The 18,006-nt window shown below is 38.7% G+C and overlaps 1 protein-coding gene across 1 annotated transcript in view; it reads right to left on the bottom strand.

The window, feature by feature from the left end:
• Nucleotides 1-17,167, bottom strand: part of LOC132115851 (collagen alpha-1(XXI) chain-like) — a 50,433-nt gene extending 33,266 nt beyond the window's left edge. Inside the window, exons 1-16 of the mRNA XM_059524226.1 lie at nucleotides 17,091-17,167; nucleotides 11,249-11,379; nucleotides 9,169-9,726; nucleotides 7,962-8,127; nucleotides 7,534-7,759; nucleotides 6,776-6,949; nucleotides 6,227-6,304; nucleotides 5,549-5,560; nucleotides 5,370-5,462; nucleotides 5,230-5,283; nucleotides 5,086-5,139; nucleotides 4,765-4,818; nucleotides 4,432-4,485; nucleotides 3,977-4,024; nucleotides 3,185-3,238; nucleotides 3,028-3,081 (exon numbers count right to left, since the gene is read on the bottom strand). Of these exons, the coding sequence (XP_059380209.1) occupies nucleotides 3,028-3,081; nucleotides 3,185-3,238; nucleotides 3,977-4,024; nucleotides 4,432-4,485; nucleotides 4,765-4,818; nucleotides 5,086-5,139; nucleotides 5,230-5,283; nucleotides 5,370-5,462; nucleotides 5,549-5,560; nucleotides 6,227-6,304; nucleotides 6,776-6,949; nucleotides 7,534-7,759; nucleotides 7,962-8,127; nucleotides 9,169-9,726; nucleotides 11,249-11,330 (1,761 nt within the window). The 5' untranslated portion in view covers nucleotides 11,331-11,379; nucleotides 17,091-17,167. The remainder of the gene's footprint in view (nucleotides 1-3,027; nucleotides 3,082-3,184; nucleotides 3,239-3,976; nucleotides 4,025-4,431; nucleotides 4,486-4,764; nucleotides 4,819-5,085; nucleotides 5,140-5,229; nucleotides 5,284-5,369; nucleotides 5,463-5,548; nucleotides 5,561-6,226; nucleotides 6,305-6,775; nucleotides 6,950-7,533; nucleotides 7,760-7,961; nucleotides 8,128-9,168; nucleotides 9,727-11,248; nucleotides 11,380-17,090) is intronic.
• Nucleotides 17,168-18,006: the final 839 nt, after the last annotated feature.

Below are 18,006 nucleotides of genomic sequence, written 5' to 3'. Positions count from 1 at the left end.
CTCTGGGGCCGAAGGTAATTTCATTGACTCTCTCCTTGCACGTCACTTGAACCTTCCTTTCCTTCCTGTGTCTCATCCCATCCATGTCACCGCACTCAGTGGCCAGGAACTGCCACACGTTACTCACTACACTAAACCCATAACTCTGCCCACCTCAGGCAACTACAGTGAAACCATATCCTTTTACCTCCTGGACTCCTCTGTTGCTCCCATTGTTTTAGGTCACCCCTGGTTGGTCAAACATAATCCACGAGTGGATTGGGGTTCCAACACAGTCACTTTGTGGAGTGAAAGTTGTCATGAGTCTTGTCTGGCTTCTGCTTGTCCTGTTGTGCCTGTTTCTGTCTTTCAGAAGGAGACCATGGTGTTATCAAACGTGCCCGCAGAGGACTTGGACCTGAAGGAAGTGTTCAGTAAGTCGGCTGCTGCTTCTCTTCCTCCGCATCGTCCCTATGACTGTGCTATAGACTTAGTCCCACGTAAGTTTTCGCCTAAGGCCAAGCTTTACTCTCTTTCTATTCCGGAGAGGGAGACCATGGAGAAATACATTGCTGATTCCTTGGCATCGAGGTCGTCTTAGCACTCGTATGGGAGGTCGAATTGAAGGTCAAGACGGCCTTAGAAGGGGTAATGCCTCCGCCCGGATGCCCACCGAATCATTTATTTGTGCCGGAGTCGGGTCACTGCTCTAACGTTGCTTGTCATCCATGGATAAGCCGAACCAAGGGTTTAGTTAAGCAACGATTCTGATGGCCACTTATGGCTCGTGACGTCCACGATTTTGTTTTGGCTTCCTCAGTTTGCACCAGGGGTAAGTCATCTAACCGACCTCCAGATGGGCTTCTTCAACCGCTGTCTGTCCCTTCGAGACCCTGGTCACATATCGCTCTAGATTTTGTTACCGCCCTCTAATGGCATGACGGTCGTTTTGACCGTAGTGGACAGGTTCTCGAAGGCAGCACATTTCATTCCCTTGCCCAAATTACGTACAGCCAAGGAGACAGTGGTCACTGTCCTTGATCACGTCTTTCGGTTACATGGCCTCCCGGTAGACGTGGATTCTGACAGGGGATCCCAATTCATATCCGAATTTTGGAAGAAGTTTGGTAAATTGTTAGGAGCGCTGGTTAGTCTGTCTTCGGGTTATCACCCTCAGAGTAACGGGCAGTCTGAGCGAGCCAACCAAGATTTAGAGAGAACGTTGCGATGTTTAGTCTCCAAGAATCCTTCTTCCTGGAGCCAACAACTCTCTATGGTGGAGTACACTCACAATTTGTTACCAGTGTCAGCCACGGGCCTCTCTCCGTTTCAGTGCAGCTTAGGTTACCAGCCACCGGTTTTTCCTAGTCTGGAGTCTGAAGTCATGCTCCCCTCCGCTCACGCATTTGTCCAGAGGTGCCACCGCACCTGGACCAGAGCCTGCGAGATTGCTCCAAATGAGGGAGCGCACTAAGGCCAAGGCCGATCGCCACCGGTCAAAGCCTCCCGTATACGTCGTGGGTCAAAAAGTGTAGCTATCTACTAACAATATTCCTCTCCGCTCCGTTTCTAACAAATTAGCTCCCAAATTTATTGGCCCGTTTCCTGTCACCAAGATCATTAGTCCGGTGACAGTCCGCCTCAAACTACCTCCAGCGTACAGGAGAATTCATCCCGCCTTCCATGTGTCCAAAATTAAACCCGTGTTTTATTCACATATTAATCCACCTACCCCGGTTCCCCCACCGCTGCGTCTCGTAGATGGGGAACCAACTTATTCAGTGAATCGTATTCTGGACTCGAGACGGAGGGGACGAGGATTCCAGTACTTGGTGGACTGGGAAGTTTACAGTCCGGAGGAGAGGAGTTGGGTACCTGCTAGGGACATACTGGATCACTCCCTTATTGATGATTACAATCAGCAGGTAGGCCCTTCTGGGAACTCCAGGAGGCATTCTTAGAGGGGGGGGGTACTGTCACGGTTGGTAAACCGTGATCTCAGGGTTTTGCACTATGTGGGTGAAGTCTGTGTGTTACGTGTCAGCACTGATTAGTTTGTGGGCGTCTCTGCTAATTGTCATCAGCAACAGCTGTAACTCATTACTCATCCCTATATATTGGCTTGTCTAGCATCTAGTATGTCTAGTATGTGACTTATGTTTGCTTTCTTGTGTGTTTCTGCGTTGGATGTCCGTGTCTCCCTGGAACCCGTCCACTCTACGCACATCACCAACAAGCAACATCACTTACCTTCGCTCGCTTCCCCGCAGTTCCTGTGTCACCCTCTCCTGCTGCCAACACATCTCCGCCATCCGGATCCTTCACCCACGTGCACCATCCTGGACTGTGTCTTCCATTCAGCATCATCTTTGTGTCCTATTGTTGTCCTGTATCATTGTTCTCATTAAACCGTGTTTAACTCGCACTTGCTTCGTGCCACTCCTTCACCCAGTCGTTACAATATTTAAATATCTTTATTCTTGTTTTGTGGAAAAAAGGACGTGATGGAAGGTGTTTAATAATAATTTTAACTAATTTCACTCATTGCATCATCAAATTAAATAATATTAGGCTTTTTTTTTTTGCAAAACAGCAGAATTATTTATTATTATAATTATTTTTTTTTAATGCTGGGCTGTTAAAAATTTTTTGGATAAATGGCACAAATACAAAACACGAATTTTCAAAAATACAGATCTAAAGATAAAAATAAGTTTAGCATGTCACACTCTTAGCTATTCTGACACACTGTTGCCAACTTTTTCTCTTTTCTTTCACTTTTTTTCTGTGTATTAATGCTGAAAATCTCTCTTTTTATAATGCAGAAGTACCATGCAGAATAACTGAACACACATGTAAACATAATGACTAACCTCTCCTAACTTCCACGTCTGACAAATGTCGACCTATAAATATCTGTGCATTAATCACATGGTATGCATTAAATCAAATCAGAAAGCCTTTGTCAGTAATGATCAGCGGCTGTGTCACAAGAGTGAGTGAGAGTCACTGTACAGCGCTGCATATCCTGAACACGCTCAGACTCACCTTTGCTCCAGCAGGGCCGGCCGCTCCATCCTCTCCAGCGAGTCCTGGTCTCCCCTGAAGAAACACACGTTTTCAGGACAATTATGAGACATTTTTAGAGGATACCGTCTGGTTCAATATCATTTATCTCATGTCATATAACATCAAACTACATTACCATTGGACCAGGCTCTCCAGGAGGTCCTCGTTCTCCTTCCCCCCCCTGCTCACCCTGTTTAAAAATACAGATGAAGTTCAATATCATCTTTGTTTTGACAGCTTATGATTTATGAATAAGGGCTTTACACTGCTCATTTATTTATTTATAGTAGTATATAGTAATTTACAATATTTATTAGAATGACATTTAAAGGGACAGTCTAGACAAAAATTAAAATTCTGTCATCATTCACTCCCCCTTGCTTTATTATGTGGAACAGAACAGAAGATATTTTAAAGAATGATGTTTGACTTCCCTTTGACTTCTTTTCATTTTTAGATAGACTATCTCTTTGTGACTATCAGTTGTGTTAATGTCCCTTTACTTTTTCCCAAAATGTCATGTCTGTAGTGCATCTTGACATTTACTTCTGAGTCAGTTTCCTATATTATTCTAAAAGGATATTACCATTGTATTACCCATTGTAATACCACTCTATCAAAAAAAAAAAAAAAAACGGTAATGTAAAATCAAATGACATTACAATATTTTACTGTAAATTTGAACTACAGAAAAAATACTATTAAACAAAACAAAATGCAATGCAATCATTTCTTATATGAATAAGCAATAATCAAAAGAAAGTGCAAAAAATATTACCAATAATGCATGCACTTTACAAAATAATTTGTGTCAATAAACATTTGATTTAGAAGTCAGAATTAAAGTTGGGCATAATTTATCATCTGTTTCCTCTGATTTTGGAGTGAAATATTATATAAATAATCTATTATTTATAAATATTATTACCTTTTTTCCTGGCAATCCAACTGGGCCAGCATTTTGTTTTGATGCTCCCTGAAACAAAAAGACAATTAGTTTTCATGTGTGCTGATAACTATATAAAAACGTTTTACATGATGATCCAATGACCTGGTAATGTTTTAAAAAAAAAACAACATTCGACAACATTGTTAATTGGTTTATGCTTAAGCTGTTTATAACTTAATGGCAATAAAGGAAAATGGTTGTAGACTTTAAGCATAACAAGTGCATGTAAATGCACAAAATGTTTTGCACAAAAGTAGATTTTCTAAAAGTCTGTTTGTCTCCAGTAATGCATTTGGCCCTTCTTCACTTGCTGTGTGCAGTGATGGAGATTGTCAGGCTGTTGCTCTGTCAAACACTTATAAAGTAAGCTCTGAGCCATTCACACAGACCTGACAGAGGGTTTGGAAAGAGGCTGCTATTATTTCAGCTCTTACCTTGGGTCCTGGCGGCCCCGGTCTCCCTGGCAGCCCTTGTTCTCCTTGTTCACCCTGGAAATAAAACAGACCGAATGTGACTCGCAATAAAGGCGAGCAAAGAGTCTGCTCACTGAATTACACCTAAAAGCTGGTAATTAGGAAGCGGGATTGAGAACATCACGCTCCACCAAAGTGGGAAGAGGCTCTATTCCTGCCAAATGTTTGTTTCATCTAAATTTGACAATGAGCATCTAAAAGCATCTGCTTGGTTTCCAAAATTGATTATTTTGCTAGGAAGGGTGTGAAGTGAGGATGATTTTTTTTTACCATTTATCCCAATGCAAGACTCACTTTTAAACCCTGAGGTCCTGGATCGCCTCTCAGCCCCAGTGGACCCACATCGCCCTGACAGAGAGGAAGACAAAAAAATATATGTTCTACTGTACTTCAAGAGATAAAGCCATATGCTTAGATATGTAGGGCCCTATGAAATCCATTATTTTTTCTGGATTTATATATATATATATATATATATATATATGTGTGAGATTCTGCATTATACAGTAATTTCCATTTTAATGTCTTATGTCTGATTATGCATTCAGTCCATGTTTTCTGCATCACAGGAATCAGAGGGCCCTAGCAATGTATTGAAATATAAGAACATCTCACCTTTTCTCCAGATAAACCTGGATCTCCTGGCTCTCCTCTTAAACCTGGGGGTCCCTTTATTGACAAAGCTCTTTTTTAATAAGCCTAGTTCACACAGAAAAGCCAGGAACAGACACAAATCCTGAATTTACGGGGTTTACTCACAGGCTTACCATCTGGGCCTGGAGGTCCTTCCCTTCCCTTCTCTCCACGAAAACCCTGTTGAGATCAGACGTTGGCTGTAAATAACCATCTTAGAAGTGACTGCAGTTAACAGGAAATGATGAATGGAGATTGTGATTGACCCTGGGTCCTGGAAGTCCTGGAGGACCTGGCTGGCCTTTGCTGCAGTCGCAGGACTCTTCAGTGTCGATGGTGGGCTCACGATCCAGGGGACACTAGAAAGAGCCGCACAGACTGATACCACATAAATCCTTTCAAATGAGAATAAAATTGTGAGAGAAACAGTCTAATGCTAACTTACCCGCTCATCATCCTGTGAAACAACAGAGAGTAAGAAGAGTTAGATCTATCTGCAGAAGTTTAGATTCAAAGTCTTCAGCTCGTAGTAGATTGTAAACATTTTCCAGCAGCATTGTTTCTGGAACTGTTTTGGTTCCTCATAATTCCTCATAGTCGGGTAAACCTCTATAATTGTGAACAGAATCTACTACAAAAATAATTTTCATGTTCACATTTCCTGAAATAGCAAACAGAAAGCAGTTCTGACTTTACATGACACTTTTCTCTCTCTCTCTCTGAATTGTAAGAATAAAAGTCTGAACTGTGAAACTCAAAGTGAAGTTGTTTAAGGGTACAGGGATTATTTAAACTTGATTACAACATTCACAATGCTTTATGAAAGTGGAAAATCTGTTGAAGGTCTGTCTCTCTCTCTGTTTTTTATTATTTTCTTTTTACATTTCTTAATTTTTAAATGAAGTCTACAGAAGCATATCATTGCTCAGGGTTTATCTGATGTGTATTACCTGCCGATGATTACCATTACAAAAGTGCATAGCCTTTTCAAGGTATGTAACAGATTGTTCAGTATTTAATAAGGAATTGTTGGTCAGAAGTACTAAAATGTAAAAAGCCAAGTCCTAGGTCACAGTCAATCAGATCCCAGCTACAAAACAACAGTTGTGTTCTGTTTCCTCACCACAGAGTAGATCTCACATGCTGTCTCTCGCTCACTTTGCTCTGGGTCACAGTAAAGCCTCAGTTTCTGGATTTCTGTCTGCGGCGGTCAATGAGAAACGAGAAGAAACATTTAGGTTTCTCAAAACAGCAATTATAACAAACAGACGATTGAGATGTAATGTCTATATCAATCACTACTGTGTGATGTTAGTAGTTTATTTAGAATTTAAAACAGCCATTCCAGTGCTGGGGATAGTTCCTTTTATAGTAATGCATTGCAATATTGTTTAAAATAATAATAATAATAATTAATTAATAATAATATAGCAAGCTAGAGTTAGAGATCTTCTTTTGCTTTTTGTTAATTGTATAATAAATAAAAATAAACCAAGTAGGATATGAAAAGAATAGAGAAGTACAATAAAGAACTTTACTAGTTACTTGAAAAAAAGTCATCTGATTGCATTGCTTGTAATGTGTTACCCCCAGCACTGATCCATACTGTACTTTACTTCACTGACAGTAATATCCAGTGTTCAGGTTTACTACTGGAAGCTACTGTACTTACAGGAAGTGTAGTGTCGGAGCCAGAGCGTTTGGAGATCTGAGTCTTCCCGTTGATGAAGATGGGCAACACAGCATCCAGAGCCTCATCCTGGATCTGCTGGTCATCCAGAAAACAGGAGACACGTCTGGGTCCAACCAGAACCTTCAGCTGGTGCCAGCCTCCATCATAAAGAGCCTGTGGGACATTTCAGACTCTGAGAAATGGCTTTGTGCTGATTGAAGACACATTGAAAAGATAAATGTAGACTAAGGTGTGCACAAACACTCATAAATGTCACAAGAGTCTGACAGTTTTCCAGAACAAGCTGTTCTGCATGAATGAGGCGCTGTGATGGAGGGAAATGGCTCTTGGCAAGACTCGACTGAGCACAAAACATCACACACAACCACTTGCTTCTGGCATTAAGAGCCGAAGACATGGAAGAGGTACAAGATGATAATTGCTGGAGCAGAGAACATGAAAACATTTCTGAGAATTTGTAGTATTTAAATGTATAAGTGAGGAGCTTTAGTGGAAACGTGTCATGGGATTTTGAACAGGAAATTGCACAAAGTCACAGTTTTAAAAGGAAACATGTCATAAAGCAGCTTATTTGGACTACATTCTGCTGTCTAAACGGATGTATGGTTCAGAAAGAAACTTCTGTTTAAGTAGCTAGATCTGTTGCATTACTATAAGGATGGTTAATGACAAAATGCAGCGATGCACATTTGTATAAAAGGAGAATGTTCTACAAGCTGCTGGTAGATTTCACTCACCTCAGTGCCTTGTGCATCAAAAGTAACTATCTGTTCCTCATTAACCGTGTTTGTGGTAGTGAAGATGACAGATTTGTCCAGTCCATTGAGTGTGACAGCCGCCTGAATCTGTCCGTCTTTAGACAGGACCCTCCACAGGTCCAGCTTTTCCTGACCTGAAGACCCTTTCAGCCTCAGAGTGGACACAAACACATAGGAGGGAGGAAGACCTTCGGGAAAAATCTCCCTTAAAATAAATGTTAAACGTGTATTAGTCAGACATATAATTATGCAGCATATTGTATAATCAAAACCATCAACTAAAAAAAAAAATCAATTTTTGGAGGCTGTGAAAAGTGATTAAAAACCACAAAATTCCCAATTATTCCATGGTAAACACATACTAAATCTTTATGATTATCAAAATTAGCATTTTGCTTAAAACCAACCTTGTGTTTTCAGTGATGTCTGTGCTCTTGTCTAGCAGATACGCTCCCTCCGACACTAATGAGCCCTGTATCTTCTTGGCTTTCTGATGGATCTTCATGCCCAATATCAGCTCAAAGCCTTTCTCATCACGAGAAGCCACAGGAATACGAGTGGGGCATACAGATTCTGCAGAGGAACACATTTAACATGGTCATCAATACATTAAAAGGTAACTAATTGCATTATGTAGTAACTTTTTATTCAAAGTAAAGCATTACAGTATTGTGTTTCTTAACTACTCAATAAAAAGTAATTAATTCCATTACTTGGTTACTTTTTTAATAAAATGTAATGCATTACAGTATTGCATTTCTTCATAAAGTAACTAATTGCATTATTTAGTTACTTTTTATGGAAAATAATGTGTTACATTACTATTATATTTCTTTTTGTCACCTTGGATGGCCTTGCTTATTATTATTATTTTTTTTTATAATAAAAGACCAAAATGTTCTATTTTTGGTAACTGTAAAGGCTCTTTCACACCAAAAGTGAAATGAACAATCATCAGGCTGATGGAAATGATTCTGCATTAACTCCCGATATCTCTAAATACAGGGACAGGAGAGCTGTCAGTGAATACATGGGAAAATAAAGTCATTTGCATTACTTAACTCAGATATGTTGTTGTAACTTAAAAAGTAATGCGATATTAGTTACTTGAAAAAGATAATCTGATTACTTGTAATGTGTTATCCCCAACACCGCTTTTGTGTTCCACGGATAAAAGTAAGTCATAACGGTGTGTTCAATTTTGGGGGGAACCTACCTACATAAGTACCACTTTTGTACCTTTTACACCTTGCCCTGACTCTTTTGTACCAAATGACAAGGTGTATGTTTGTAATTGCTTTCGTTTGGAGAAACTACATGCCTGCCACTAGTGACAACTGTCTGTCCAAACCAGAGCTGCCAGCTGCATTGGCATTGGGTAAAGCCACATCTGGTTCCTGTTACCATTCACCCACAGTTCCTCCCTGCCATGGCATCATGCCGCTGGTTTGGCCCACGAGCTTTGTGGCTTTCCCTGTCACTGGGCATGAATGGACTGTGGTGTTTTGGTGGTCACTGATAGAACTGCACGCCCAGGAGTGGACTGGTAATGCCAAAACCTAGTTTTAATGTGGTAAATGTTTATGGGAAGTCTCACACGCATGCAAATCTCACCCTCACACAGCTTCTGTTCCATAGCATCACGGATACGGTCGATATTGGTGTAGTCCTCCGCATACAGCACGTATTCACCCTCTGGCTTGTTGGCGATGGTCACTAGCTCTGATGTGGTGATCTCCGTCCCAACGCCCACCGCAAACACTTTAATCCCTTGTGCTCGCGCATCAACGCTAGCATCCATAACATCGTCCTGTGACTTTCCATCAGTCACCACTACAGCAATGCGGTTCTTCACATCACTTCGTTGCGAAGATGCAAAGACGTTGTCCACAGCAAACTTTATGGCACGGCCCGTCTGCGTGTTGCCACCTAAATAGCTGATGTCCTCAATGGCTTTAATGAGATCTCGAGTGGTCTTGTGGAGACCGAGAGGGATCTCCAACCTGGGAGTGTCGCTGTATTGTACTACACCCACCTGCGAGTAGTGTGAACTCACGTCGAAGCCACTGGTGACATTGACCAGCCAGAGCTTGGCTGTCTCAAAGTCATCACTTCCCACACTCCAGGAGCCATCCATGATGTAGACCAGGTCATTCACAGCAGTGCTGCAGCCTGCAGAATGAGGACAAGAACTGGGATAGAGCTAAATACCACAGAATGACAAATATCCATCTACATTCAAACCAAAATTTATTCAAACACCTTCAACATTTCTCACATTATTAGGATTTATTTGCTACTGTTTAGAAATGGTTATAAAATATGACAAGAACTCAGAGTTAAACTGTGTCAGAACAAATTCATCCTTAAAATATCAGATAAGTTTGATAGAAAAGTATGTAATGAATTTGAATGAATAGCTGTCAGCTGTTAAATCTAAAATACACAAATAGATAATACCAATTTAGCTCAACCAATTACCAAGCAATGCTTAATTTTGTTCAGTATGTGGTATAAAAAGGTTGCATTAGCAATTAGCACAACAAAGTGTCTGAATAATTTTTGATCCCAATTTTTTTTTATCAATTTTACTGCTAGTCCACTGGTGTATATATCAAAAATTATATCTGTTGTCTGAATAGTTTTTTTGACTGCATAATGCTCAAAATGTTACACTTCAAATTTATATTCTCTATCAAAACCTACTGAACCAAACAAAAATGTAACTTCATAATGGAATGGTATACTGTATGTACTAGATGGACAGAAACTAGTACTACCCTCCAGAAGTTACATAAGATACTTACATGTTTCCCAGAAGAAGAAAAAATAAGTATGATTTATCCCTGATCATCTAATTCAAAAGTTTACACCCCCCTGCCTTCTTGAGCCTCAGTAAATGTTTTCAAAGTTCGTAGTAGTAGATGTTGTCAATGTGAAACTATGGATCTTAAAATCATACAATTAATGTTTGTAAAGGTTCAAATATGCAGAAGATGCTGGAAAACCAAAGGATTCACAGGACCTGGAGGATTTTATCTGAAGAACAGCAGGCAGTTAAATTGCTTAAAACAATCAAATGACTAATCAACGATTATTACTAAACATAAAAGCAATCGTGGATCATCCAAGTAACGACATATAGTATTAAGATTCATGGTTATGTAAACTTTTGAATGGAGTAATTTTTATGACTTAAGTTATTTTGTCTTGTAGAGCAGTGGTTCCCATCCCTGGTCCTGGAGGCATCCCAACACAGCACATTTTGCATGTCTCCTTTCTCTGACACACCAGTTTCAGGTCTTGGAGACTGTACCATGAGCTGATGACCTGAATCAGGTGTGTTTGATTAAGGAGACATGCTAAACGTGCAGTGTTGGGGTGCCTCCACTGTTGTAGAGTATATATAAACATCTGTCATGTGAAATAACTAACTTAGGATAGTAATAAATTGCATTATTTTATAATGTTCCCTCTTAGTATGTATATGAACTTAGGAGCAAAACAGGATCTACCTTTTGTAGCATCCTTTATGGTTTTGGAACACATCTATAATGACTTAAAATACTCCCTATATTGGCACCTCACTTACTTTTGAAAACCTTGAAGCCATCATGAAACCAGAATTGCAGTCGACCTTTTCTTAGTTGATTTACACACATCAAGTAAAAAAGGGATAAGAAACTGGTAATACCTGCTCGAATATCATCGTCCTCTGCTGCGTGCGAGTACACCAGGAACAGCAGTGCTGGGAAAGACTTCAGAATCCACAACATTCCCAACAAAAGTTCCAGTTCTTTCCCTAAAATGTCAATCTTCAGATCCCTGTTAAATGAAGAACATTAAAATGAGTTTGTTTTGGATGCAGAGCAACATCTATAATTATTCTAAACAGTTAATAATCAGTTTGCTTGCATAATTACTTAAAGATGGCTGTTTCATTTGATTATACCTCTGATGTTACACACTCACTTAAACTAATCAGATCAGTGCACAGTTGTCCACAGGGGTGTTAAGATGCTTTCTCAGAAACAATCAAGTAATTACTTCTGAAATTAAGCATTTAGAATAATGGAAAGGCCTATTGCATTGCATCATTATATTAGGAGACGTTTGTCCCACGTTCCTAAAGTCAACCTAGCTATAACTAATGACTTCTGTATGGTATGATGTAAAAAAAAAATAATCTTGAAAAAAAATAATCAAATAATTAGTGGTTTATTATTATTATAGTATCATATTTGAGTGCAGCAACTATCTAGAAATGCAACATCTTGCTGGACACTTTTGCACCACTAATATTTTATTAAACAGTGTTCAAATTTAAACCAAAACCCTACCCAAACTTTTACATTCCTCTATAAATGCCTGCAAGATTCATACGTCAGCCAGACCCACCCTAAATAATATGCATACATTTATATAACTAAAACAACATGTGTCAGGCTATTTTGTTAAGGTTTCATTGGCCGAGCAACAGGCCCTCTAAAACTTTACAGACTACGGCAATTCCCTTTTAATCAATCATATAAAAGTCTCCATGGTTTTGCTTGGTACCAAACGACATGTGGTCTTATTTTCTCGCTTTGCTTCAGAGAAGTCTACAAGCTCTCATTTAGCATACAATGCTGCCCAACAGACCACAGACTGCAGCGAAGAAAATTAAAAATGGTGAACACAGCATGGAAATAAACATGGCATGCGGCTGTGTTGCAAACGTGTACTTACAGAAAACACTTTTTGTAGTGCATCATTCATCAACGCCTAGAAATTTCATAAATCATGACTATTTAGCTTTAATAATTCTGTGCAAAAAGTATCATAGTGTAAAGATTAGATTAGATTTAATTGCATGTTAGAATATGTCAAACAGCCAGTCTTTCAAAACACACATTGCATAAAATGTTTGTCTACTTTACAAGGGTTTTTCTGAGGCAAAGCATGCTTGACCAAGGCGATGGCATTGTCTTTGGCAAACAGAACACAAGGAATCACTCATTATAGTGAAGTGCTGTCCCATTTAACTATAATGAAATGTTAGAGACACTGACACTAGGCGTTGAGAACATTGGTCAGGGCATGGGAACGTTTTGTTTGACTGTGGCTTCAATAGCAATAGCCATGATGACTCAATAGGGTACATGACAAGCAAAAGATGAGACATTCAAACACACTTCAAGAGTATGTGAGGAATGCTAGTGCTAAGATTTTACTGGAATGAAGATTAAATAGAGAAGAAACCAGCAGAAATCGAGATCCCAAAGTTGAGTTTCAATGGGAGCTGATGAACTGCGTTAAACTGACACTCAGTAGTAGGGGTGTGTGATATTTATCTTCTACAAAAATAGTGCAATTTTTGTTTTAACGATGTGCAAGCTCAAATTATCGAGTATGTATGAGAGTGCAAAAAACAAACAAAAACACATCTTGAGACTACGTGATTTTAGAATATAGTTAGAATACCCTTTAAAATTCAAGTTACGAAAGCTAACAATATCCCTGTAACGGGTTTTGATGTTTTTACATTTATAAGATATGACAGAGTTAAGTAATATCACACAAGCTAGAGTGTCAACAACAAAAATAGTTCCAAACAAATCTCAGAGCAGCACTGCAGTGTTTCTTTCTTGAATGAATCTGTTTTGGAACAAATCATTTGAGTCAATGATTCACTGATCCTTTCATAAAGACAGAGCATGTCCAAAAACTCACACTTGCGGTGTTGGCAACTCGAGAGCAAGTGCACAAGACTGTGCCGGGTATTAAAACACAAAGCGCAGTTCCCCGAATGCACACTACATCTTTATTCTGGAAATAAATTGTGTGTCATCTGTTATAGGGACTAACATGTAGATGTTTATTTTAAAAAGTGTTAAAAATTAAAATAGAGCTCTGTAAACACTTGCACTTTTACAACACTTATCGTGTCTCATAAGGTAATAAAAAGTTCTACTCATCCCTGTGGTCTTCGTGCTCACTTGAACACCTGGACCAAATACAGAAAATGCATCATGTAAGAAGACAAGTGGTCAAGTGCAAAGACCACAAGTGTGTGTATCTGGACCTGCTGCTTCGTTTCTAAATAATCAGCCATTGTGAGTGAATCATTTCAATGAATGATTCAATGAATCACTCATTAAGACAGGAACTTACTGCCACCTACTGGCAGTTTTAATGTCATTTTTAATTATCAACAAAATATTAATTACTGGTTTGAAAAAAAAATGAATTTTTTTTGTCAGTATTGCAGATCCCTAATCAATAGTTAATAACCATAAAAAGCACTCCATTCTGAAGGCAGACGATAGTATGTTTACTTCTACCTAAAGCATGAGAAAGTTTTGTTTGACTGTGGCTTTAACTGATGACCCAACAAGAAAATAACAAGACATTCAAAGACGTTGAGTATGTGAGGAATGTCAATGTTAAATCTGCCAAATATGTGACTTTGTGGCAAAACTGTACTGGATTGAAGCTTAAAGGGTCATATGATCTGATTTAAATTGTTCCTTACTCTTTGGAGTGTTACAAGCTCTTGGTGCATGAAGAAGATCTGTAAAGTTGCAAAGACTACAGTCTCAAAGAGATATTCTTTATCACAGTTAAGACTCTGCTACGCCCCCTAAAACACCCTGTTTAAACACACCACCACATTTCTACGTCACAGTGTGGAAATATTAGCGTTATACCACTCAAATGTTCACGCTAAGAAAGAAAGCATGGTTTCGGTAACACAGTTAGTGTTGAAGCAGTCATGTCAGGGAGATGTGTGTGTATCTAGGAGAAAGAAAAATAACTTTATTTGTTCTTCAGAGAGTAGATGCATTTATGAATATTTAAGAGTACTTACAACAGAACAGCAACTCATTTTATGGATGACTGTTTCAGAGAGGAGGTCATTCTGACTTTGCTACAACAATCTGGCGCTTCTGAATCAGCTACTGTACGTATGTTTTGTTATTAGTTTAAGTATTTGCTATTGAATGTTCAGATGCAGAGTTTTGCTAATAGTATCTGCACGTTGTGAGTGTGTGTGTGAGACAGAGAGAGAGAGACGGTCAAACTTCCAATCAATTCAATTCAAGTTTATTTGTGTAGCGCTTTTTACAATACAAATCATTACAAAGCAACTTTACAGAAAATTACATTTCTACAATATTTAGTAGTAGCTAAGTGGAGTCAGCTCTTAACCGTCCGTGGCTTGTGTTCTGCAAACACATACGAGCTTCATCACTGTGTCTGTCACGAGACTCTGTTCCTCTTTCAGTCTTCAACTGATGGGAAAACTAAGGACATTATTAACTGTCTTTACATTCATTTTGAAAGATGAAGCTCACGATTATAGAAAGGGGCGTTACATTTCCGACGAGTGCTTGCGGTGTTCGGCCAATCACAATGCACTGTGTTAGCTGGCCAATCAAAATGATGCGGTTGAGAGAGGCGGGGCATAGAGGACCTACAATAATGTATAATATAGTATTTAGTATTTAGGGGAAGTCGTGGCCTAGTGGTTAGAGAGTATGATTCCTAACCCTAGGGTTGTGGGTTTGAGTCTCGGGCTGGTGATACCACGACTTCTAATACAGCACGAATCCTAAGTATGGGTCATCATACTTGGCTGTACTGTATGTCACGTCACTTTTCTTATTTGAAAAATAATGTTTTTTGAACATTAAAGCATTTCAACATATTCTGTTACACCGAATACACAAAATAATGATCTTTAAAAAATCATCATGTGACCCCTTTAAATAAAAAAGAAACCAGCAGAAGTCACAACTTAAAACACAATATTTTACATTATTATTTTATCGGTAAAATAATAAATCCCTAATTGAGATTACAGTACTAATTTATATATATATATATATATATATATATATATATTAAAATTTTGTTCATAAAATTATATATATATATATAATTTTATGAACAAAATTTCTCAAGATAAAGGCCAAAACATACTATTGTTAATATTATCTTCATAAAAATAAAATAAATGTATTGGTTTACTCCGTTAAAGAGATGTTCTCTTCATTTACTTGTGCTGTTCCAAACCTGTATGAATGTCTTATGTTGAAAAGGAGATATTTTGAGCAATGGCTTTATTTATTGTTTGTTTGTTTGTATTCATACTATTGATATTAATGTTAATATGGTATTTTTGGTGTTCTGTGGGTTTGGCAAGACATGAGGAGGAGTAAATAATGACATGCATTTTATTTTATTGGTGGACCTGTAACCATTGTCTATTAGGTTACCTATGTCCATTTTTATTCATTATTATTAACAGTGTTGTCCTGTTTAAAGAGAAACATCTGAAATTAAGCTAATAGTTAATAAAAGCAAACTGAGAAGTTTTGGGTTGTGAAAGAGTAATTAAATCCTCCAGGCTGTTCTCAGTCTGTGTGGCCATCGGCCAGCTCCTGATCAATGAAGTGCATCAGACAGATCCAGTGCTGTCAGGCACAGTTTGTGTCTCTCTTATATTTATGCTCTGTGTGACTGAGCTGGTCCTGATCCAGCTAAGAAGGTATGTTCTACTCTACTGAGCATGGCTGATGCAATTTTTAGCAAGCAATAAACAAACAGCTTGACCACAAACTCACTTACCCCAGGGATTACTGCAAACATATGAACACGCTTGCGTGCATCCCTGGCTGGCATCTAAAGACAACATCCGGGTAGATATTCTTCCACAGCCATGTCAAAAGACTGTCAGAAGCCCCTTAAAGCAGGCCATTCAGCCTCAACTCCACATCACTAAGTGCATCACTAACATACACTGTCCCGCTATAAAAAGCATTGCACCAGCATTCAGTGAAGACTTAGAGTCATCAAACTGATAGAACAAACGGTGTTGACAATGCAAATACTTCTAAACGAGAAGCATATTTCAGTAGCAGTATGCACACATGAATAATAGTGTTTCTGCTCTGTTTCAGCCGGTTACATAGTGACAAGAATGCAGAAATAAATGCTGGAATATGTAGGCTTCAGTCAGAAGAGGTTTTAGACATGTTTTACTCTGAATATACAAGAAAGGAAACTAAAATAGGTTGAGCTGTGTTAAATCACAGATCCACTCCGTAAGAATTCACTGCTCTTTCTGCTCTCTTACTTTACAAAACCTGTTCACCGTTTCTGCACTTTTATTATTGGAACATTCATTTGATTACACAATTTTAATAATAATAATAATAATGCAAGACAAAAGATGTGTTGGGGATCTGATCATAATGGATCACCTGCCCTATAGAGGGCGCCTTCTTTGTGTCACTCAATATTTTAAACAGAATATAACTTCATAATAAGTCGATTTTAAAATACAGACCGGTAATTAATCATTAGTATAGTTTTATATCAATTCAGATAAGTGTATATGAGATTAAACACAGTGATCAAACATCTAATCACTTTAAATTAATATTAATAAAACAAAACAAAAAAATCTGAATAAATGTTAAAGAAAGTATTAGTTTCAGCCAACACAGAGATAAAAAATGCATGCATTAATAATTTAGGTTGGCTCTTACCTCCTGAAATAAAACTGCCTCCAGAAAAATGAATGGCTTGATTTGAAAATATGAGTTGATAAATCATCACATGACTGTGTGTGTCCACTGGAGGAGCCATAGTGCGAGTCACCACTGACTGCTTATACAGACAGGCCTGGTGACGTCAGAGAGAGAGAGACACGCCCCCTGATAACCATTCATCACTTTCTTGCACTGTTATTGTTGTTGCTGTGTGTCCAACTGCATACACATTTTCTCCATATTGCAGCTAAATTGTATTTTTACATGACTGTGAATAGTTAAATCTACACAATGCAGTATAAATGAGGTAAGAGTGAAGATTCTCACTGCATCAGAATAACTGAAAGGACATGAAGAGACTGTATTTGCTGTGCTGAACCTCATCTGCATCGGCCTCAGTTTTTTTAAAAGACTCTTTTGCATTCACGATCCACCACAAATCCCAAATTAACCTATTTGTGATCAAATGTGCCACTACAAACATCAGTCTGAGCCGTTTGACTGAGGACAGTAATAGCTCCCGGCGGTGGGCTGACAGGACGGAGTTAATTATGCATGTACAGATTTAAATATGCTGACACTCTAATTAAAATGCTCTGCTGTTCAGTAGCTAATCAAAATGAGAATGAGGATAAACCTAAGTCTCTTTATCTGTAAATGACCAGCAGTTTCCGGACCATCCAGACTGCACTGCTTTTGCCAGAAGCGCGCGCGCGCACACACACACACACACGTGCGCGCGCACACACACACACACAGGTGAACTGATGCTAAAACACCTGCCTCAACAGAGTGCAAGCACAGTGCTTTACTGCCATCTACAGACATGATCAGGATCTGCTGCACGTGTCTTTATGATGCAGATTAATATTAATGCAGAGAAAAGATATTAACGATCACTTAATGATCATTT

This window comes from Carassius carassius, chromosome 35 (genome assembly GCF_963082965.1).
Source record: "Carassius carassius chromosome 35, fCarCar2.1, whole genome shotgun sequence".
NCBI lineage: Eukaryota > Metazoa > Chordata > Actinopteri > Cypriniformes > Cyprinidae > Carassius > Carassius carassius.
Note: the sequence above shows the minus strand (reverse complement) of the source record. Positions and strands in the feature narration are given on the sequence as shown.